General features: G+C 34.7%; 1 protein-coding gene across 2 annotated transcripts in view; it reads left to right on the top strand.

Moving 5' to 3' along the window:
* Positions 1-373: 373 nt before the first annotated feature.
* The window catches only part of LOC136202813 (protease Do-like 7), a 38847-nt gene continuing 21322 nt past the window's right edge, over positions 374-17898 (top strand). The window contains exons 1-11 of one of the 2 annotated variants that reach the window (XM_065993715.1): positions 374-748; positions 4476-4546; positions 7050-7184; positions 7531-7589; positions 8114-8150; positions 8669-8794; positions 14195-14284; positions 14536-14601; positions 14705-14761; positions 14848-14913; positions 15181-15288. In XM_065993715.1, coding sequence (XP_065849787.1) covers positions 460-748; positions 4476-4546; positions 7050-7184; positions 7531-7589; positions 8114-8150; positions 8669-8794; positions 14195-14284; positions 14536-14601; positions 14705-14761; positions 14848-14913; positions 15181-15288 — 1104 coding nt within the window. In that variant the 5' untranslated portion in view covers positions 374-459. The remainder of the gene's footprint in view (positions 749-4475; positions 4547-7049; positions 7185-7530; positions 7590-8113; positions 8151-8668; positions 8795-14194; positions 14285-14535; positions 14602-14704; positions 14762-14847; positions 14914-15180; positions 15289-17898) is intronic. The other variant, XM_065993724.1, reaches the window with a different exon arrangement.

The raw sequence follows: 17898 nt of genomic DNA, 5'->3' as shown, positions 1-17898 counted from the left end.
CTTATCGGAAGATTCATTAAGCCTTTTCCCCTTCCTTCCTTTGGCGGTATGTCGTTTTAGGTCGGGTTTTATAAAAAGCTTTAAGAGCTAGAGAGGATTTAAGAGTTTTTGGTTATTGGTTTGAAATTGTGAGGAGGGCATAAATGTCAAAAGAGTGTGATGGAAAGTATAATTTTTGCGGTATATAGCAATTACTAAAAAAAATGGGGGCGGGAATAACAACATTTTTTTTGTTTTTTTTTTTAGGAAACAAGAAGGCAATTAAACGGAGTGTTTCACATGGGTGGGGCCAGGGCAGGCCAACCAAAAACCAAACATGAAGCTTGCGCGCGTGTTTGGCCAATTGCCATATTAGGCCTTCACTCAACTCTTTCAGTTCCACTACCTAATCAAACTCCCTTCACTCGCTCTGTTCTTTCTGTTGATTGTTTTTCTTTCTCCTCGTAAATTATTCTTCCGATGGGTGACCCGCTTGAGAGACTGGGATCCGATGCTGATATGGCCGGGCTTGACTCTACCATCAAGGATGAGCTTTGCATGGAGATCGATCCCCCTTTTCGTGAGAACTCTGCCACTGCTGAGGACTGGCGGAAGGCTCTCAACAAGGTCGTTCCAGCTGTTGTCGTGCTGCGGACAACTGCTTGTCGTGCATTTGATACAGAGGTCGCTGGTGCTAGCTATGCCACCGGCTTTGTGGTCGATAAGCGCCGTGGAATTATACTTACCAATCGCCATGTCGTCAAACCGGGTACCTTTTTGCCATTATGTCTTCTGAATGAAAACTGGAATGAATTGCTTTTCTTAAATGTTGCGTCGAGTTTGTACATTTTATTATTAATTTTTCTTTTCGGGTTGAATTTATATTTCTTTGTGCGGGGGATCAAATTTCTTAACTTAATACTATTTTGCGTCTTGTTTGAGCAAATTGGGGAAAAGATTACCGTTCTTTATTTGTTTTTCTTTTCGTTCTTTTGTTAATATATGATTTTTGGGCGAGAGAATTAGAGTCCTAGCTTATTCTACTCCCACGGCATTGGTGTTGGTAAATCTGTGTGGATATAAAGGTCGAATTCGTGTTTGTTTGTGTGTTGAGGAAACTGGGATAAGAAAGGATTTTTCTTTTCTTTTTTTATTCTATTCTAGTAATTAATGAAAATCCTTTATTTTCCCTTCTTTTATTCTCTCTAGTCCTAGTATTGCATGATCTCGAGTGAGAATTACAGTCCTATCCTATTGCTATGCATGCCATTATATTGGCAGACTGATTTATAGTTGTTTGCCAGTGTAACATATTATAGGTATTGGTAATGCAATTAGATAGTTTTGGGATATTCATCAATTGAATGCCCTTGGCACTTCCAATGCAATTAGATTATTTTGACATCCATCAATTGGATGATCTTGGTGATGTACTTAAGGTTAGATAACTGTGGGATTGCTAGTGGATTATTGGCAAGACATTTGGCGTTCCTTCCTTGTTCTGATATTTTCTTAGTTCTTTTGCAAATTATAAAACATCTGTCTTTGTGAACTTTCTTTGCTTCTTTCATATTATGATGTTTGCTACTTTCTGACTTCGTGATGTTTTCAACCTACATAACTCAGTTTGAGCTTTTTGAGAATTTCATGTCCTCTTTGGCCTATTTGTCCTCATGAATGTGTTCATTTACTCTTTCTTGATTTGATCGGGTTAGAGTGTTCGGAATGGCTTGTCAGTTGTCACCACGCAATACATATTGCAGGTTGCCACTATCTATGAATGTGTTCAATGCATACACAAAATGTAATATCGTGTTTTTTGGCGATTAAATTTAAATTCAAATTATTTCTCTTGAATCCCCAGAAGTGGAAAAATGGACATTCATACAAGGATCTGAGTTTTCAATTTTTGTAAGTTTTGATTTTGGGATAACATGTATAAGGCATCTTTGCTTTTCTTCTATAAGATATTTCAATCAAGTCTATCATGATATTTCTTGATGTATAAACCATAGCTATTTCTGGATTAGAAAATAGGAACTTACTGAATAGACAAATGGAGTGTATTATGTATATTTGTGAGTGCCTTAGCATCATAACAAATGACATGAGTGACAAAGTATTGCCTTTCTTTCAAAAATATGCGTAAACATAAAGTAGAACATCAAATCACATTGTTTCTCTTGTGAAGGAAAAGGGAAATATGTAATTTAAATCTCCTACATAATATTCTTTTATTTTTATTTAAAAACCTTGATGAAACAATTATAAATTGCATCTGTAAAAACACAGAATACAGAATGTAGGATTATTCTAGTATAGAGGAATGAAAAAACTAAGAAATAGGAAGTAAGAAAGAAGAGGTTTTGTCGAAAATGTTACCTCATTTAAGAAATCATGGCCAGGGGCGGAGCCAGAGGGGGCGGGGAGGGTCGGCCGACCCTCCGGCCTGCCGGAACACCCCTGAGAGAGGTGGTTTCAGAAGCTCCGGCCTGAGCTGCCATGGCTGGGAGCCATGGCCAAAGAAAAAGAAGATGGGGCTGAGCCCCATCTGCTTATAAAAAAAATTCTAATTACTTCCAAACTTCACATCCCAACTCTTAAAAGAGGCAGAAATAAAACCAGAAAACATAGAAAATTTAAGGGATGAAACTAAATTAACAAAAATTGATGCACAGATGAATGGAAAAGAAGAATGGAACTGATTCTCTTCTTGAAGGAAGAAGACACTGCCAGGAGAGGAGTTTTTTTTTATCTAATTACTTTTTGTGTTATATTATTATTTTATTTGTATCCCTGAGTCCATAACAAAAGTAAGATAGAGGAAATGTTTTCTTTATTATTTTTAATTATATTTTTATCTAAAAATGCTTTTTTATTATTTTTAATTGTATTTTTTAACGTTGTGTTTTTTATAATTTTTTAACGTTGTATTTTTTACGAACAGAAATACATTTAACGTTTACATGCAGGAGAAATTTTATCCTTAATGAATGATAAAATACAGTATATTTTTTAAATTTTTTCACGTTTAATCATATATTTATGATTTCGTATTAATGAATGATAAAATGACACATAGATGACAAGATTCACGATAGAGAAAACAATTTGATGAATAATTTCTCCAATTGACCAAACTTATGAACTTTATGGATAAAATTGCTCTTCACTACTAACTTTAAGGGTAAAATTGTTCTTAGTGTAAATGTTATGATATTTTTTTTTATCCCTACTTTATATTGAAGTTCAGTTGTTTTGCAGCTTAATGTTTCCAATTAAAATTAAATTTACCCTTATATTATCAAAAATTTAAAATTTTTAATTTGACTACTATGAATCAAAGCCTTGAATCGTTATTAAGAAAAAAAATTCTTCGTATAGTGGAGCCCCTCCAGAGTATGAGCCCTGGCTCCGCCACTGATCATGGCTGAGATGAATATTTAATTGTTTGTGAATAGATCAAAGTTTTCTAATTTATTCATAATATTATGTACAAATCTAGGAAGCACCGACACTTCTAGGAGGTTAACATACGAGTGTCGGACACTCCGACGCTCCGGGGAAACTTGGGGACACGCACCAGACCTTGTAGGATGATTCTAGTACAGAGGAATGGAAAAACTAAGAAATAGAAAGTAAGAAAGAAGAGGGTTTGTTGAAAATGTTACCTCATTTAAGAAATCATGGCTGAGATGAATATTTAATTGTTTGTGAATAGGTCAAAGTCTTCTAATTTATTCATAATATTATGTACAAGTCTATGAAGCACCGACACTTCTAGGAGGTTAACGTACTAGTGTCGGACACTCCGCGGACACTTAGGGACACGCACACCAGACACTCCAAAGTAAGTGTCCCCTCTTTTTTTTTTTTTTTTTTTAATGGGGACACTTCAGGGTCACGGATCCTAAGTAAGTTAACTAGAATATAGGGGTATTTTTAAATAATTTTACAAAAAAGAGGGGTTGATATATACAAAAAAAAAAAAAAAACCTAATAAAAAAAAAAGAAATCAAAATCTAAAGAAAAGAATATAGCAGCCTCCCCTTTTTGGTAGTTTAAATAGTTTGATGTATTAAATGTTTCTTTTTGATGAATTATTATGCTATTTATAGTTTATAATGACTAATGAATGTATGATAATATATATATATATATATATATATATATATATATATATATATATATATGTATATGAATCTTGCTTGTCCCCATACCTGTGTCTCATATATTTTAAAAATACTGTTTGCCGCACCCGCTCTCGTACGAGCACCCATGTCGGTGCTTCCTAGGTAGAAATACAATGTATAAATAAATGCACAAGTATAGACATAACATAAGTAATAAAAGATTTCATGTAATATATTTTTTCTTTGATTTCTAAGTAGCTTGATGAATGATGGCTTTTTGTCTTGTGAAGACTTTTTGTTCTCATTTCAATTTTTTTTCCTTTTGATGTTTGTTAGTTTTAATTGGATATTTGGGTTTTGTAGGACCTGTAGTTGCAGAGGCAATGTTTGTGAATCGTGAGGAGATTCCTGTCCATCCTATATATAGAGATCCTGTAAGTGGATTTTCTTTTTCCTAATGAGTTATTTTATTTTATTTTTATTTTTCTTGAATCATTTTTTCCAATTTGTTCTTTGCATCTGTTTCACTTACAAGTAACGCAACAATGTTTATGTTGCGGTGAAAAGGAATACTTAGAGGAAGAATAGATTGATATCTTTAAAAAGATTTGAATGGATGGGATGCCATTAGCCTTTGCGTACTTTCTAAATAAAGAAAGAATATAACTTTGAAATTGATATCCTTAAAAAGATTTAATGGAGGGGATACCATCAGCCTCTACGTTTGATATTGAAGTAGACTGCACACACACATATATATATATATATATATATATATATATATATATATACATATACTGCTCTTTTGATTTCTTTTTAAATAGAAAGTTATGATTACTAATAAATTGTTTGTGAATCTGCAAAATGTTTGCTATAGAACCGTATAGAAAGTAGTGAAAGAAGAGGGTTAAATAAATGATCCTATAAGCTATTTGCACAATCATTATTGTCTATCTTATTTTTTTAAGAACTTTAATCTAATAGTAAAACAATATTCAAAGACATAAAACTATTAATACCATGTATGAACTCAAAATTTTCTTTTTTCTATCTGCCAATTGTAACTAACTATTAGTAAACCACCTGTCACCAGCATTTGGTTCTAGTTAACTATTCGTGAAAGTAGTAGCTTAATCGTATTTCAATTGTTTTAGGGACAGTTCTAGTAGTTGGATTAAAATTCCTAGAATTCTCTTTTTCTTAGGAGTTTGTTTTCCTATAGTTGCTTTTATTATTTACGTACATGTGGCAGAAGTTTTACTAGTTAGTTGGAACCCGAATGCTGGTGGCAGGTGGCTTCCTAATACTAACTATAGTTGCAAGTGTAAGAATAGAGTTTTACCAAACAATATTCTAACTCTCGAGTATTATAGATATTAATATTTGCAAATTGTTGTCTTAGTCCTACCATAACGTTTCTAATGGATGAAGAGCCATTTCTATAAGTGATAAAGTACTATTAGGATAGGTTTATGTTTGGTTGTTTTCCTTGTTATTATCTCCCTCTCATCTTCTAGACGTTTGAGCTCTATATTAACGCGAGCAGGTTATTGGGTGGTTCTAACTTAGATTACTCAACTAATACCATAAGATTTGTTGGATTACAAGGAAAAATATGCTTGTTTACATCTCTCCCGTAGAAAGCAAAGAGTAAATTGTATGTTATTTTATATGACAACATATTTCTTAAGTTACTCTTATTTTATAAAGGGATACGGTCTAATTTTCCCCTATTGTTTTCGGGGAAGTGCAAATTTGCCCCTAACTTTCGAAATGGTACAATTTTACCCCTAACGTTTCCAAACAAGGTCAACTTTAACCCTACCTAACAAAAACATTTGACTCGTTGTTTAGCTATCACATTTGACCTTTCAAACATTAATTATGTCTAAAATATTTATTCTATTACTAATACAGTTGCAAAAGACCTGCCAAAACGCCAATATTTAAGTCTGACAGATACAATATCACAAAAAACTGCCTAAAATGTTTATTATGTTATTAAAACGGTTATAAACAACCTGCCAAAATGCATAAAACTGCTTCCATTTGTCGACAAACTTGTTTGGAAGTTTAAGTGCGGCAGTCGAATAACTGTCAAATCAGTCTGTTCAAATTTTCTGTTAGGTACGGGTAAAATTGATCTTGTTTGGCAACGTTAGGGGTAAAGTAAACTATGTAATTTTTTTTTAGACAAAATAGCATTAATTGAAAATAATATACTTCAGTACATCATTGCTATTCGATACAAACTGTCTTAAAATAATAAAAAAAAACTTCTAATGCTAAGTAGATCGACGATTACGAGCTGGCAATTGACATCTATGATCTGTCATAGCTTGAAAACGATGTGGTGCCTCTACCTATACTGCTTCTTTTTAGGGTTAAGGTGCAAAAATACCCCTAACGTTTAACGTTTTGGGGCAGGAGCAATTTTACCCCTAACGTCTAAAATGACGTTAGGGGTAAAATTGCTCCTGCCCCAAAACGTTAGGGGTATTTTTGCACCTTAACCCTTCTTTTTATATCAAAAACCCACAAGGCAAAACGGCCAAAACGACGCCGTTTTGAGGGGAACCAAAACGACGTCGTTTTGGACTAATTTTTTTTTTTTTTATATTTGGGATGAAGGGTGGGGGCAAATGCCTCCTTTGACCCCCCCCCCCCCCCCCCTACCCCCCCCCCCTACATCCGCCCCTGCCATAAAGGACATAGGCAAGTTTGGACGTTATCCCTTTTTTAAACCATGTCCAATGGATATTTTATTCCTTTACCTATTTTGTGAACCGAACAAGTCTTAAAAGGCGTAGGGTGGTCGCAGAACAAAATTGGGTTCGTGATTAATTACATTTGTATGACTCTTTCATTAACACGTATACTTGTGCAAGTTCTTAGTGTTTGTTTTTAACCTTACCTTTTGTGCAATTTTTTTTGTAGGTTCATGATTTTGGCTTCTTTCGTTACGATCCTAGTGCAGTTCAATTTCTGAACTATGAGGAGATTCCTCTTGCCCCTGACGCTGCTTGTGTTGGACTTGAAATTAGGGTTGTTGGTAATGACAGTGGTGAAAAGGTATTTCCTTACATGCGTTTTTTTCTTATTTATTGGGTTGGAATTTCCTTTTTGCTATTGAAGTTCAAAATATCTCCATGGCTACCTTTTATTGATGCTAAGTTGGTAATAAATTCCTAATAGCCTACTAATGGATGGCAGCTAGGCTAAGTGATTTCCTATTGGCAATCCATTACATCTGCCTTTTCTGGTGGCCCGTCTTTGCTCACTTGGTGTCCACTTCAGCTTTCTAGTTTCTATATCCTTAAGTAGATTGATGTCATTGCTTAACGGAATCTAGCTTGGGATTTGTGTTTTTTTTTTTCCTGGTCAATGTTCTTTTCTTAATATGAGTTTGAACTTACAGGTTTCCATTTTGGCTGGTACTCTTGCTCGTTTGGATAGAGATGCACCTCACTACAAAAAGTATGTCTAACTTTTAATGTCATTGTTTTTAATGTCTCACTGCAGGTTGGATAGCAAAATATTTGGAATAACAAGCTAATTGAATTAGTCTAATCTTACTAACTCGATCAATGATCATCTTACACATGCCTGACATTGTGGTTCTCATGGTCATCTTTAACTTTTGGGCTGTGAAATAGTCATACGTAATGATGTTATTTTAACTTTTTTTTTTTTTTTTCCTATGAGTGTTTAAAAATTCAAATCTAATTTGTTCACTGGGTTTGATGATGATGTATATGATGTTTGGTTGGATGCTAAACAATTATTTTGACCATATGCATTGGTGTCTACGTATTAAAAACAATGCTAGAATGGATTATACACATATATTTTATCATTTATTGTGACATAAAATACACTAGAGTTTCTACAGTTTCAAGGTAAAGCAGAAAGCAGATTGATTTTTTTTTCTTTTCTTTTTATGTGCTGAATTTTGTAGATTTAATAGGTAGAGCTTTGTTACTAATGCTTTTTTGGTGCAGGGACGGGTATAATGACTTCAATACATTTTACATGCAAGTAAGTAGCGCAATTCTGGATTCTTCCATAGCATACATAATCTTATGAATTTCAATCCATGTATCCACCACAACTTGTGTGAAGCAATAGGAATTATTGTTATGTTACGTGGTCTTCTTATGAGTTTTATGGAATAAGCTATATCAATTGGTGGCATCTCTGGTACTTCCATTCTTTATTTGAAGTCGCTGATGATAATATTGTGCATGGTTTTATTCTGTTTGAGGTTGTATTTTTATGTTATTTTCTTTAAATGATTTACATCGGAGTTCGTACGCTAGTTCATTACCTTTGTTCTATAAATTTGCCTGTAAATAAATTTGATAATTTATTTATGATGCTGAATTGCACCTATAATTGCAACAAAAAACAACAACCAAGCCTTGGTCCCAACTAGTTGGGATCGGCCATATGGATTCAGCTAACCAAAGCATGTACTCAAGGTTGTTAAATGGTCACTCTTAGTCAGGTACTTCATGTCATGCCAATCAGTAAACTAATATGACTTTTCTTTATAGGCTGCTTCTGGAACTAAGGGTGGCTCAAGTGGTTCTCCTGTCATTGATTGGCAAGGGAGGGCAGTGGCGTTAAATGCTGGTAGCAAGTCATCAAGTGCTTCTGCTTTTTTCTTCCCTCTAGAAAGAGTGAGTTTGCATTCTTCGTGGTTTTGCTTTGTTCATTTACTGTTTGTGCAATGCTTTTAAGATTGACTAATAGAGTGCAACTTTTTGGTTACACTGTACTAAAGTCTGAAATTATTGTGCTAAAATATATTGAAAGCAGCAAAAGAACAAAATATCTGGTTTCTTGAATAAAGAGACAGGAAGTAGAAAGAGAAAGAGAAAGAGTGAGGCAGAGCATCGAGATGTAGAGAGAGGAGAAAACTTGGACTATTGGAGTCTAATGATCATTATTAGCTTTACCTTGGTTGAAATTAACTTGTTGATAGTAATTTTGTTTTTCTTTAGATTGTCACATACGGAAACATATAGGTGTGGTCTGTCACCACTCACCATAAGATAATGCAACTTGCTTAGTATATAGATCTATGCACAGTTGACCTTTTTAATGGCTTAATTACCCAAGTGCATGTGCGTTGCAGGCCTTAGGTGTGCCATAGTAAAAGTGTCTTTCTTGGGCCCTTTCCTAGAGATTCAGAATCTCTTTTGGCATTGGGCTTCATACAGGTGACTTAGGCATGTTAAAGACTCTCCTTTTATTTTAAGTGTGTTGTGACTTAAATGCCTTAATAATAGGAAGAAGTTCAAAACACACATTGCTCATAGGATTAAAGCTGGTTGGTCGAAGTGGAAGAGTGCTACGGGTTTTCTTTGTGACCCCGGCATGCCTAATAGATTGAAGGGAAAATTCTACCGGACGGCAATTAGACCAGCATTGTTATATGGTACGGAGTGTTGGGCAGTGAAACACTGCCACATCCATAAGATGTCGGTGGCGGAGATGCGTATGTTGAGATGGATGTGTGGTCATACGAGAAAGGATCGGGTGAGTAATGAAATAATTAGGACAAAAGTAGGGGTCACATCTATTGAGAATAAAATGAGAGAAAACCGACTAAGGTGGTTTGGCCATGTGAGACGTAGAGCGCATTAGGAGAACCGAAGAGTGGCAAAGGGATGTAGTGGTGAGGGGTAGGGGAAGACCTAAGCAAACTTGGAGGAGGGTGATCGAGAGTGATATGAGTTTACTGGGAATTGAGGAAAATATGGTAGTGGATAGGACGGAGTGGAGGGAGCGAATTTGTGTCGCTGACACGACTTGATTTCACGGTTTTATATGATGGTTCATGTTAGCCGACCCCGAATCATTTCGGGACTAAGGCTTTGTTGTTGTTGTTGTTGTATGATAAGGTTTATTTCATTTCTTTCCTATTTAATGCCTCTTTTTGCTATCATCTCTGAGATCATACTCTTGAAATCCCATGCGTCACTAACAATTTGACTATAAAAACTTGCCCATCTTGGGTTGTCAAATGGAAACCAAATAGTCCCTCACTATTTATTATTTTTCTTCATAAAATATATTTTTTTAATTTTTATTTTATGTAGAAGGAATAGATCAGTCTTTTCTTTAGCATTTTGTGCATGATAGAAGAATTTATATATTGGCTATCATATATTGAGTTATTTTACGCCATAAAGATCCTATTTGGACATAATTTTGACGAAGTAAAAAAAGGAAACCTCTTGGTGGTAAATGTCCCCATAGAATGACCGAAGTGATGAAGTATGGATTATACTTCGAAAATCTCCCTAATCTATTTTGAATGATTATTGTCAAGACCAGGCTTTTAGCATCTAGTACCCATTATTATATGGTTTTAGCACAATATGAGCCACTATGTCCCAACCAGAGTTCTTTCCAAATGGATCCCATTCTGCTTTATGAACTCCTCATGGTAGTCCTATTTGTATGACATGAGTTTTAGTTCACTCGTCTTACTTTCTGCTGGGTTTGCATTTGGAGTGTTGAGGACTGGACTCCTTATGGGCTGCTAATTGGATCTAATTCTTTTGTACGTATCTGCTGTCTAGTTTTAGCTTTTGCTTCACATGTTTAAAGAAGAGGATAGTTTGAGCTCCTCTACTAAAATATTAAAGGGGTAAGGTGCAAACATACCCCTATTATTGGCAGCCAAGGGAAAAAATACTCCTAACGTTAATAATAGTACAATTAAGAGCCTAACATTGATAAGTTAGTCAAATTTTAAGCAACAGTAACAGATCCCTTAATTCAATTAATAATTCTGTTTTCTCACTTTATGTGTATGCCGTATCACGTAATTACAAAAATCCAAAATCTCATCTGAATTCCTCTTCCCCTTCACCTCTTCAATCCCTTCATTTGTAAGAGCCCAAAATCCCAAATCAAAAGGTGGGAGGAACCCCTAAAACCCAAATCATAATGTTTAAAACCCTCATATTCATGTATATATCCAATACTCTTCCTTTCAAATTAAAGAAATCATGACTGTAAAATGCCAAATGAAGCATGCCAGATTGTTGGCAATTTCTCATTTTCCCGTACCTCACTTATTTCAATCTTCATCCTTATACCTTAACGTATTATCGATGAACTGTAATTACAAGATATAATAAGATCAAGAACTAACTAGATAGAAATACACATTAGAAGAGCTAGAACAGATTATGTAAGAACCGAGTGCAAGCAAAGTGATAAAAACTTATGACAACAGATGAAGGTTAGGATTTTCGGGGGTTTTGTATTTTTACAGATGAAGGGGATGAATAGACGAACGGGATGAGGGATTCAGATGAGATTTTGGGTTTTTGTAATGTAAGTGATATTTCTTGATATGACAGTCACGTGGAGGGAGATAACAGAATTATTAACTGAGTTAAGTGATCTGTTTAGTATTGTCTAAAATTGGAATGCTTTATGAATGTTAGGCTCTTCATTGTACTATTTTTGACGTTCGGGGTATTTTTGCTCTTGGCTACCAACGTTTAGGGGCACTTTTGCACCTTATCCCGATATTAAATGAAAAGGCTGCAAGACAAAAAAATTAGTCTAGCTTAGGGGAAGAGTGAAAAGAGATTGCTACTTAAGAACCCACAATCTTGTTGAAAGGTGAGGAACTATTAAGGGTGCTCTTTTGGAAAGCATGGATGGAGTTGTATCTTTTGATCAATTGCGGTTACATTTAAGGTTTACTCTCAGCTATATCAAGGTGGCATTAGAGGTAGAAAGCTGAGTTTACTTTCACTTTATGGTGCGCATAAATTATAAATATAATTAGCAGTTGCTAATACAGTTCTGATGGGTTATTTGATTTACATCTAATGGTTATATGCTCTCATGTTGTGGAGAACTTAAATACATCTGTAGACAAGCAGCTAAAAGGTCACAACTTAATATAAGTTCTATCAGAGAGCACAAACAATTGATATTTGTAAAATTAGCCAATGCCTATGCTGAAAGGAGTTCATTGATAAAAAAAGTGTATGAATACCTCAAAGCATCCCCTTAAATCTGATTAAACCTTTTCTTGTCAATCCCTCTTTCAAGGATGGAGTTGTATCTTTTGATCAATTGTGGTTACATATAAGGTTTGCTCTCAGCTATATGAAGGTGGCATTAGAGGTAGAAACCTGAGTTTTACTTTCACTTTATGGTGCGCATAAATTATAAATAGGGAAAAATATAAAAATAAATCTTGTGGTTTAGGCCATTTTCAAACATGAACTATGTGGTTTAAATGACAGTCAGAGTTAAAGGGCAAATAGTTATTTTGGTCTTTATATTTATTTATTTTATAAATTAACCCCTTATTATACAATTATCACCAACCAACTCCAAAACAAGAACCAAAATTCAAACTCACAATCTTCTCCTCCTCTCACCAAAATTCAATCTAGACCCTTGATTTAACTACCGCTTTTTTCTTTTCTTTGTACCTCCATAATTATTAGATTAAAAGTTAAAAAAGATTTTATCCTTTTTAATTGTGTCAATTTTAAACCAGAGATGACCTTCTTCAAAATCTAAAAAGCACGGATGGCCTGGCGATTGAATCCGGCGGCAATCAATCTGCGAATGAGAATGAAGAACGTGTTTGAAGTGGGGTGGATATGTTTGCTTTCCATGTCAAGCATGAGCAGACAAGAAACGTCGAATTGGCAGATCTTAGAGAGAATATCGATAATGAGATCGTAGGTGGCGGAGGTAACGGCGGAAGAGGAAGAAGGGAGAAAAAGAGCATAGTGAAAAAGAGAAAGGTCGATTTTAGAGTGATTAAAGAGGCGGAGTAGTGTCTGGTGGAGAAGGGAAGGAGTGAGAGAGATACCTTGGAGAGAAGATTCCATGGAATGGAAAGGATTGTGATGGTGGAGGAGGCTTTGGGAGAGTAATTCAGGTGTCGTTTGAAGGATGGAGAACGGGAAAAGAAGAGGAGAAGAGACGACATAATGGAGGAGGAAAGGGAGAGAAAGAGCTAAATGGGTTCATAAATTAATTTTTAAATTTTTTTTGACAAGAAATCTATTAGATTTTAAAGAAGGTCATCTCTGGTTTAAAGTATGTTATAAATAGATATAATTAAAAAGGATAATTTCTCCCTCTTTTGTAATTTTCTATTTTTTATTAATAATATTCAGGGTTGGTTAAGTGCGTTCGGGGTGCCAACCTAGTTGGGATGTCTAACCTCTTAATCGCGTCCCAATCTTTCATTAAAAAAATAATTAAAAAGGATAAAATCCTTTTTAACTTTTAATCTAATAATTATGGAGGTACAAAGAAAAGAAAAAAGCAATAGTTAAATCAATGGTCTAGATTGAATTTTGGTGAGAGGAGGAGAAGACGGTGAGTTTGAATTTTGGTTCTTGTTTTGGGGTTTGTTGGTGGTAATTAGATAATAAAGAGTTAATTAATAAAATAAATAAATATAAGGATCAAAATAACTCTTTGCCCTTTGACTTTGACTGTCATTTTGACTTTTTTTTAACACCGTTAGTCAGTTTGGACTGTGTTTGCTAACGGAATCAACCACAAGGTGCCTGTTTGTCAACTTTTAAACCACATAGTTTATGTTTGAAAATGGCCTAAATCACATGGTTTATTTTTGTATTTTTCCCTTATAAATATACTAAGCAGTTGCTAATACAGTGGTTCTTCGCTTTTGCTAGAGTTACTGATGGATGGAGTTTCTTTAACTGCATTATTTTCCTCTCAACTTCTATTGTTTTGCTTGTTGCTCTGACGGGTTATTTGATTTACATCTAATGGTTATATGCTCTCATGTTGTGGAGAACTTAAATACATCTGTAGACAAGCAGCTAAAAGGTCACAACTTAATATAAGTTCTATCAGAGAGCACAAACAATTGGTATTTGTAAATTAGCAAATGCCTATGCTGAAAGCAGTTCATTGATAAAAAAGTGCATGAATACCTCAAAGCATTCCCTTAAATCTGATTAAACCTTTTCTTGTCAATCCCTCTTTCAAGGCCCTTTAGTTTCGGCTGAGGTTTCAGTGATTACATCACAATGTCACTTTACTTACAGGTTGTACGCGCTTTAGGATTTCTTCAGAAGGGAAGAGATTCTTATACAAATAAATGGGAAGCAGTCCCTATACCTCGTGGTACGCTTCAGGTTTGTTGTTAATGTTATCCTTGGTGATCTTCTTTTAAAGTGTATGCTCTATTTGTGTAGATCAATTTTCATCGTGTATGTTGTGTGCTAATAGAACTTTGAAAATTTGCATGGCGGGGTTTGTTGATTATTTGTTAAATGATTACTGGAAAATCAGCACATTACTCATCTCCCTTTTATAAGTGGAACATGTTTTAGCACTATAAATTATGAGTTATTTGTTTTTTTACCTATTATTATTATTATTATAGATTACCTTTCTCCATAAAGGATTTGATGAGACACGTCGACTTGGTCTTCGAAGTGAAACTGAACAGGTATCTAGTTCTTTAGTGTTATTTTCATTCTTTTGTTTGTAGTTGATATACAGTATGAGCAACGGTTGATTCCTAATATGTTGTGCCTTTTACCACTTTTTAGATGGTGCGCCATGCATCTCCACTTGGGGAAACTGGAATGCTTGTGGTTGATTCTGTGGTGAGCTTGTGTTTATATAAGTTTTGAACTGTTCAAGCAGAAGGATGACATGTAACTTGTAAATAATGTGTACTTGCATGTTTCAGGTGCCAGGCGGCCCCGCTCATACGCAGCTAGAACCAGGTGATGTGCTTGTACATGTGAATGGAGAAGTAAGTGCCAATTTTGTCAGTCTAAACTAGTTAATATTTCTAGATCACTCCAATGTGTTCTAATTATTTTAATGATCAGTTGAGAGGATCATTATCATATTGCATATGCTGAGCTCAACACATTTCATGTCTCTTTCTTTGTGTTTTTCTTTGCTTGTTATAAGCTTTCATAATTTTAATTTTTAGGTTTTGATGAATAATTGGATGTTGTTTTACTGCTGATAACTCACATCCTTGCTCTATAATCTATTTTTGATCCTAATGCAGGTAAGTACACAGTTTCTGAAACTGGAAAGTTTGCTTGATGATAGTGTTGACCAAAAGATTGATTTACAAATTGAAAGGGGTGGCACATCCTTGACTGTAAACTTGGTGGTATGATTTCTGATTTAAAGTTAATCTCTTGTTTTTGGCTCTTTATGTATTCATCTATCTATTTATTTTATTAATGCCAATTTAGTTCAGTCAAAATTTATAACTCGAAAATATTCCTAATGGACATAACCCTTGTGCCGTAGCATGATAATATAGCTGTGCACTATCATTATCTAGCAAAATTGCAAGGACCAAGTAGAATCCACTTTTTCAGAATATCTGTGTCATTTTTAAATTTTAATCATTGATTTCTTCAACCTGTATACCAAGGTACCTGTGCATCAGTGGACATCATTGGATTCTAGTATGTATCATAGTAAAGAACTAAAAAATATTAAGTAAATCCATTGCTAACAACCACAATTATCTTAGCTGAACGAAGGAGTGGTACTGGTACCATACACCACCATTGGTGTATGAGTGGACTACATAATAGAATCACTGCTATTATTTATTTCTTAAACATATAGAATGTCTGTTATTTGATAGGCTATTTTGCTTATGCCAATCAAGGGATCAATATGAAGTATGGAAAGTCAACATCATGTGATGCTTACAAAAATAATATCAATCTAAGGGGAGGTCATTTTAGATGGATTGGGAATTATTATGCATTGAATAAATTGTAATTCTTATCCATTATGTTTATTGTAATTGTGGTTGTGAGAATTTGGGGTATTTCCTATTTATGTTTATAGTCAAAATAGAAAAGCTATAATAAGAAAAGATAAAATTAATATAGGAAGAAGAGAAAAAGAAGGGAATGAAAGAAAATAGAAACCGAAGAAATAAGGATTGTTTATATTTAAACAAATTTTATTTAGTTTTCAGAAATAGTATAAATACCATGTGAATTTGTTTCAGATTAAAAATGTAGAATGTTTTAATATACATTTTCTTCATAATAGTTATTTTTATTCAAGCCAAATACTTAGGCAATATCTATCTATAGTTGTTAAAGGCGCAAGGCGCGCTAAGGCTTTAAGGGATCCTGGAGCCTAGGCTCAAGGCGCAAGGCGAGACCCGCACTTTAGAAACACGAGGCGCATAAAATAAAATAAACTATATACTCTTTTATTGGTTAAGCATAAAAAAAACACCTATGACCACACAAAGAAAGCAAAACCTCATAAAAACATAATACTAAATCATATATGTCAAAAACACTAAATTAAGTTCATAGAGACACTAACTTATACTTAACGTCTTAAGCTAAAATACCTAACTATAACTAATCCTACTAAACTAATAACCATTCATTGTCAATCAAAAAGAACACGCACAATGAGAACGCACACACTCTTACTCTGTTTCTTCTTCATTCTGTGTCTGTGGAAGTTTGTTTTTGCTTGGAGTGGAGGATACTTCTTTCTTTACATGACTTCTCCTAATCTTTCTCTATTTTTTATATATTTAATTATGACGGAGACTCTTGATATTCTTATTTAAATTAAGGGTTAAGATTAATCTTATTTAAGTTAGATTAGTGGTTGAGATTAATCAAACAGTTATTTTAGAGAAAACTGTAAAAATAAAACTAAAAACCTAATTAAAAATCACTAGGCGCAACAGGCTCCCAAGCGCAAGCAAGGCGAGAGCCTTTTGTACAGAGCCTCATTTTCTAGGTTCAAGGCTCAAGACCCTAAGCCTTGACTGAGGTGCGCCTTTAACAACTATGTTCGCTGCTATCTCTGTTCAAGCCAAATACTTAGGTAATATCATATCTATTTATTTTTTCCATATTATATATTAGAAGCTAAATTTCTGCTGTGTAAGGGGGGAGTTTGGCCATAGGCAAACTCAACCCCAAGCATGGGCAAGGCTACATGAAGGGTTTGACATGAAGTGGAGAATGGAGCATATCGACGTACACTGATAGTGGAGGCCGAGTTGGTATAAGAAACAGATGGACTACAAGTGGCGTTGAATCTTTGTCACCCCTGGGTCAGTTGTCGGTAATGGAGGGGAACTCTATGGACATTATGGTGAGCTTGGTCATTATAAAGCAAATTGGCCAAATAAGGGGGTAATATCCAAGAAGCACAACAACGATATCTTCAAAGGAAAACAACAAGAAAAGCAAAAGGCAAGTTATGTCTCAAATAATGAAGATGATTATTGCTACTCTATCTTAGAGGAGCAGTGCAATGAAATTTCTCATAAGTGGATGTTTGATTCAGGAGCCTCACACCACATGTGCCTTAATAGGAAGTGGTTCAAAACCTACCAAAGTTTGGATGGTGGTACATTTTTAATGGGAAACAATCATGCATGTAAAACCGTGGGGTTAGGTACCATACGAATCAAGATGCGTGATGGAGCGGTAAGAACCTTGATGGATGTGAGAAACATCCCAGATTTGCAGAAAAACCTTATTTCTCTTGGTTTAGTAGAGAAAAATGGTTGCAAAATAGTTGGGAAAAATGGAGTTTTAAAAGTTGTTTGTGGTTCCTTGGTAGTGATGAAGGGAATTCGGCATGGAAATCTTTATCCTCTTTTGGGAATAACTGTTACAAGAGATTTAGCAGTTGGAATCGGTGGAATTCAAGATCAAACTGAATGCACAAGGATATGACACATGCGCCTTGGGCATATGCTAGATTAAGGTCT

Source organism: Euphorbia lathyris, chromosome 1 (genome assembly GCF_963576675.1).
Source record: "Euphorbia lathyris chromosome 1, ddEupLath1.1, whole genome shotgun sequence".
Taxonomy (NCBI): Eukaryota; Viridiplantae; Streptophyta; class Magnoliopsida; order Malpighiales; family Euphorbiaceae; genus Euphorbia; species Euphorbia lathyris.
The sequence above is the reverse complement of the archived record's forward strand: the minus strand, read 5'-3'. Positions and strand labels throughout refer to the sequence as shown.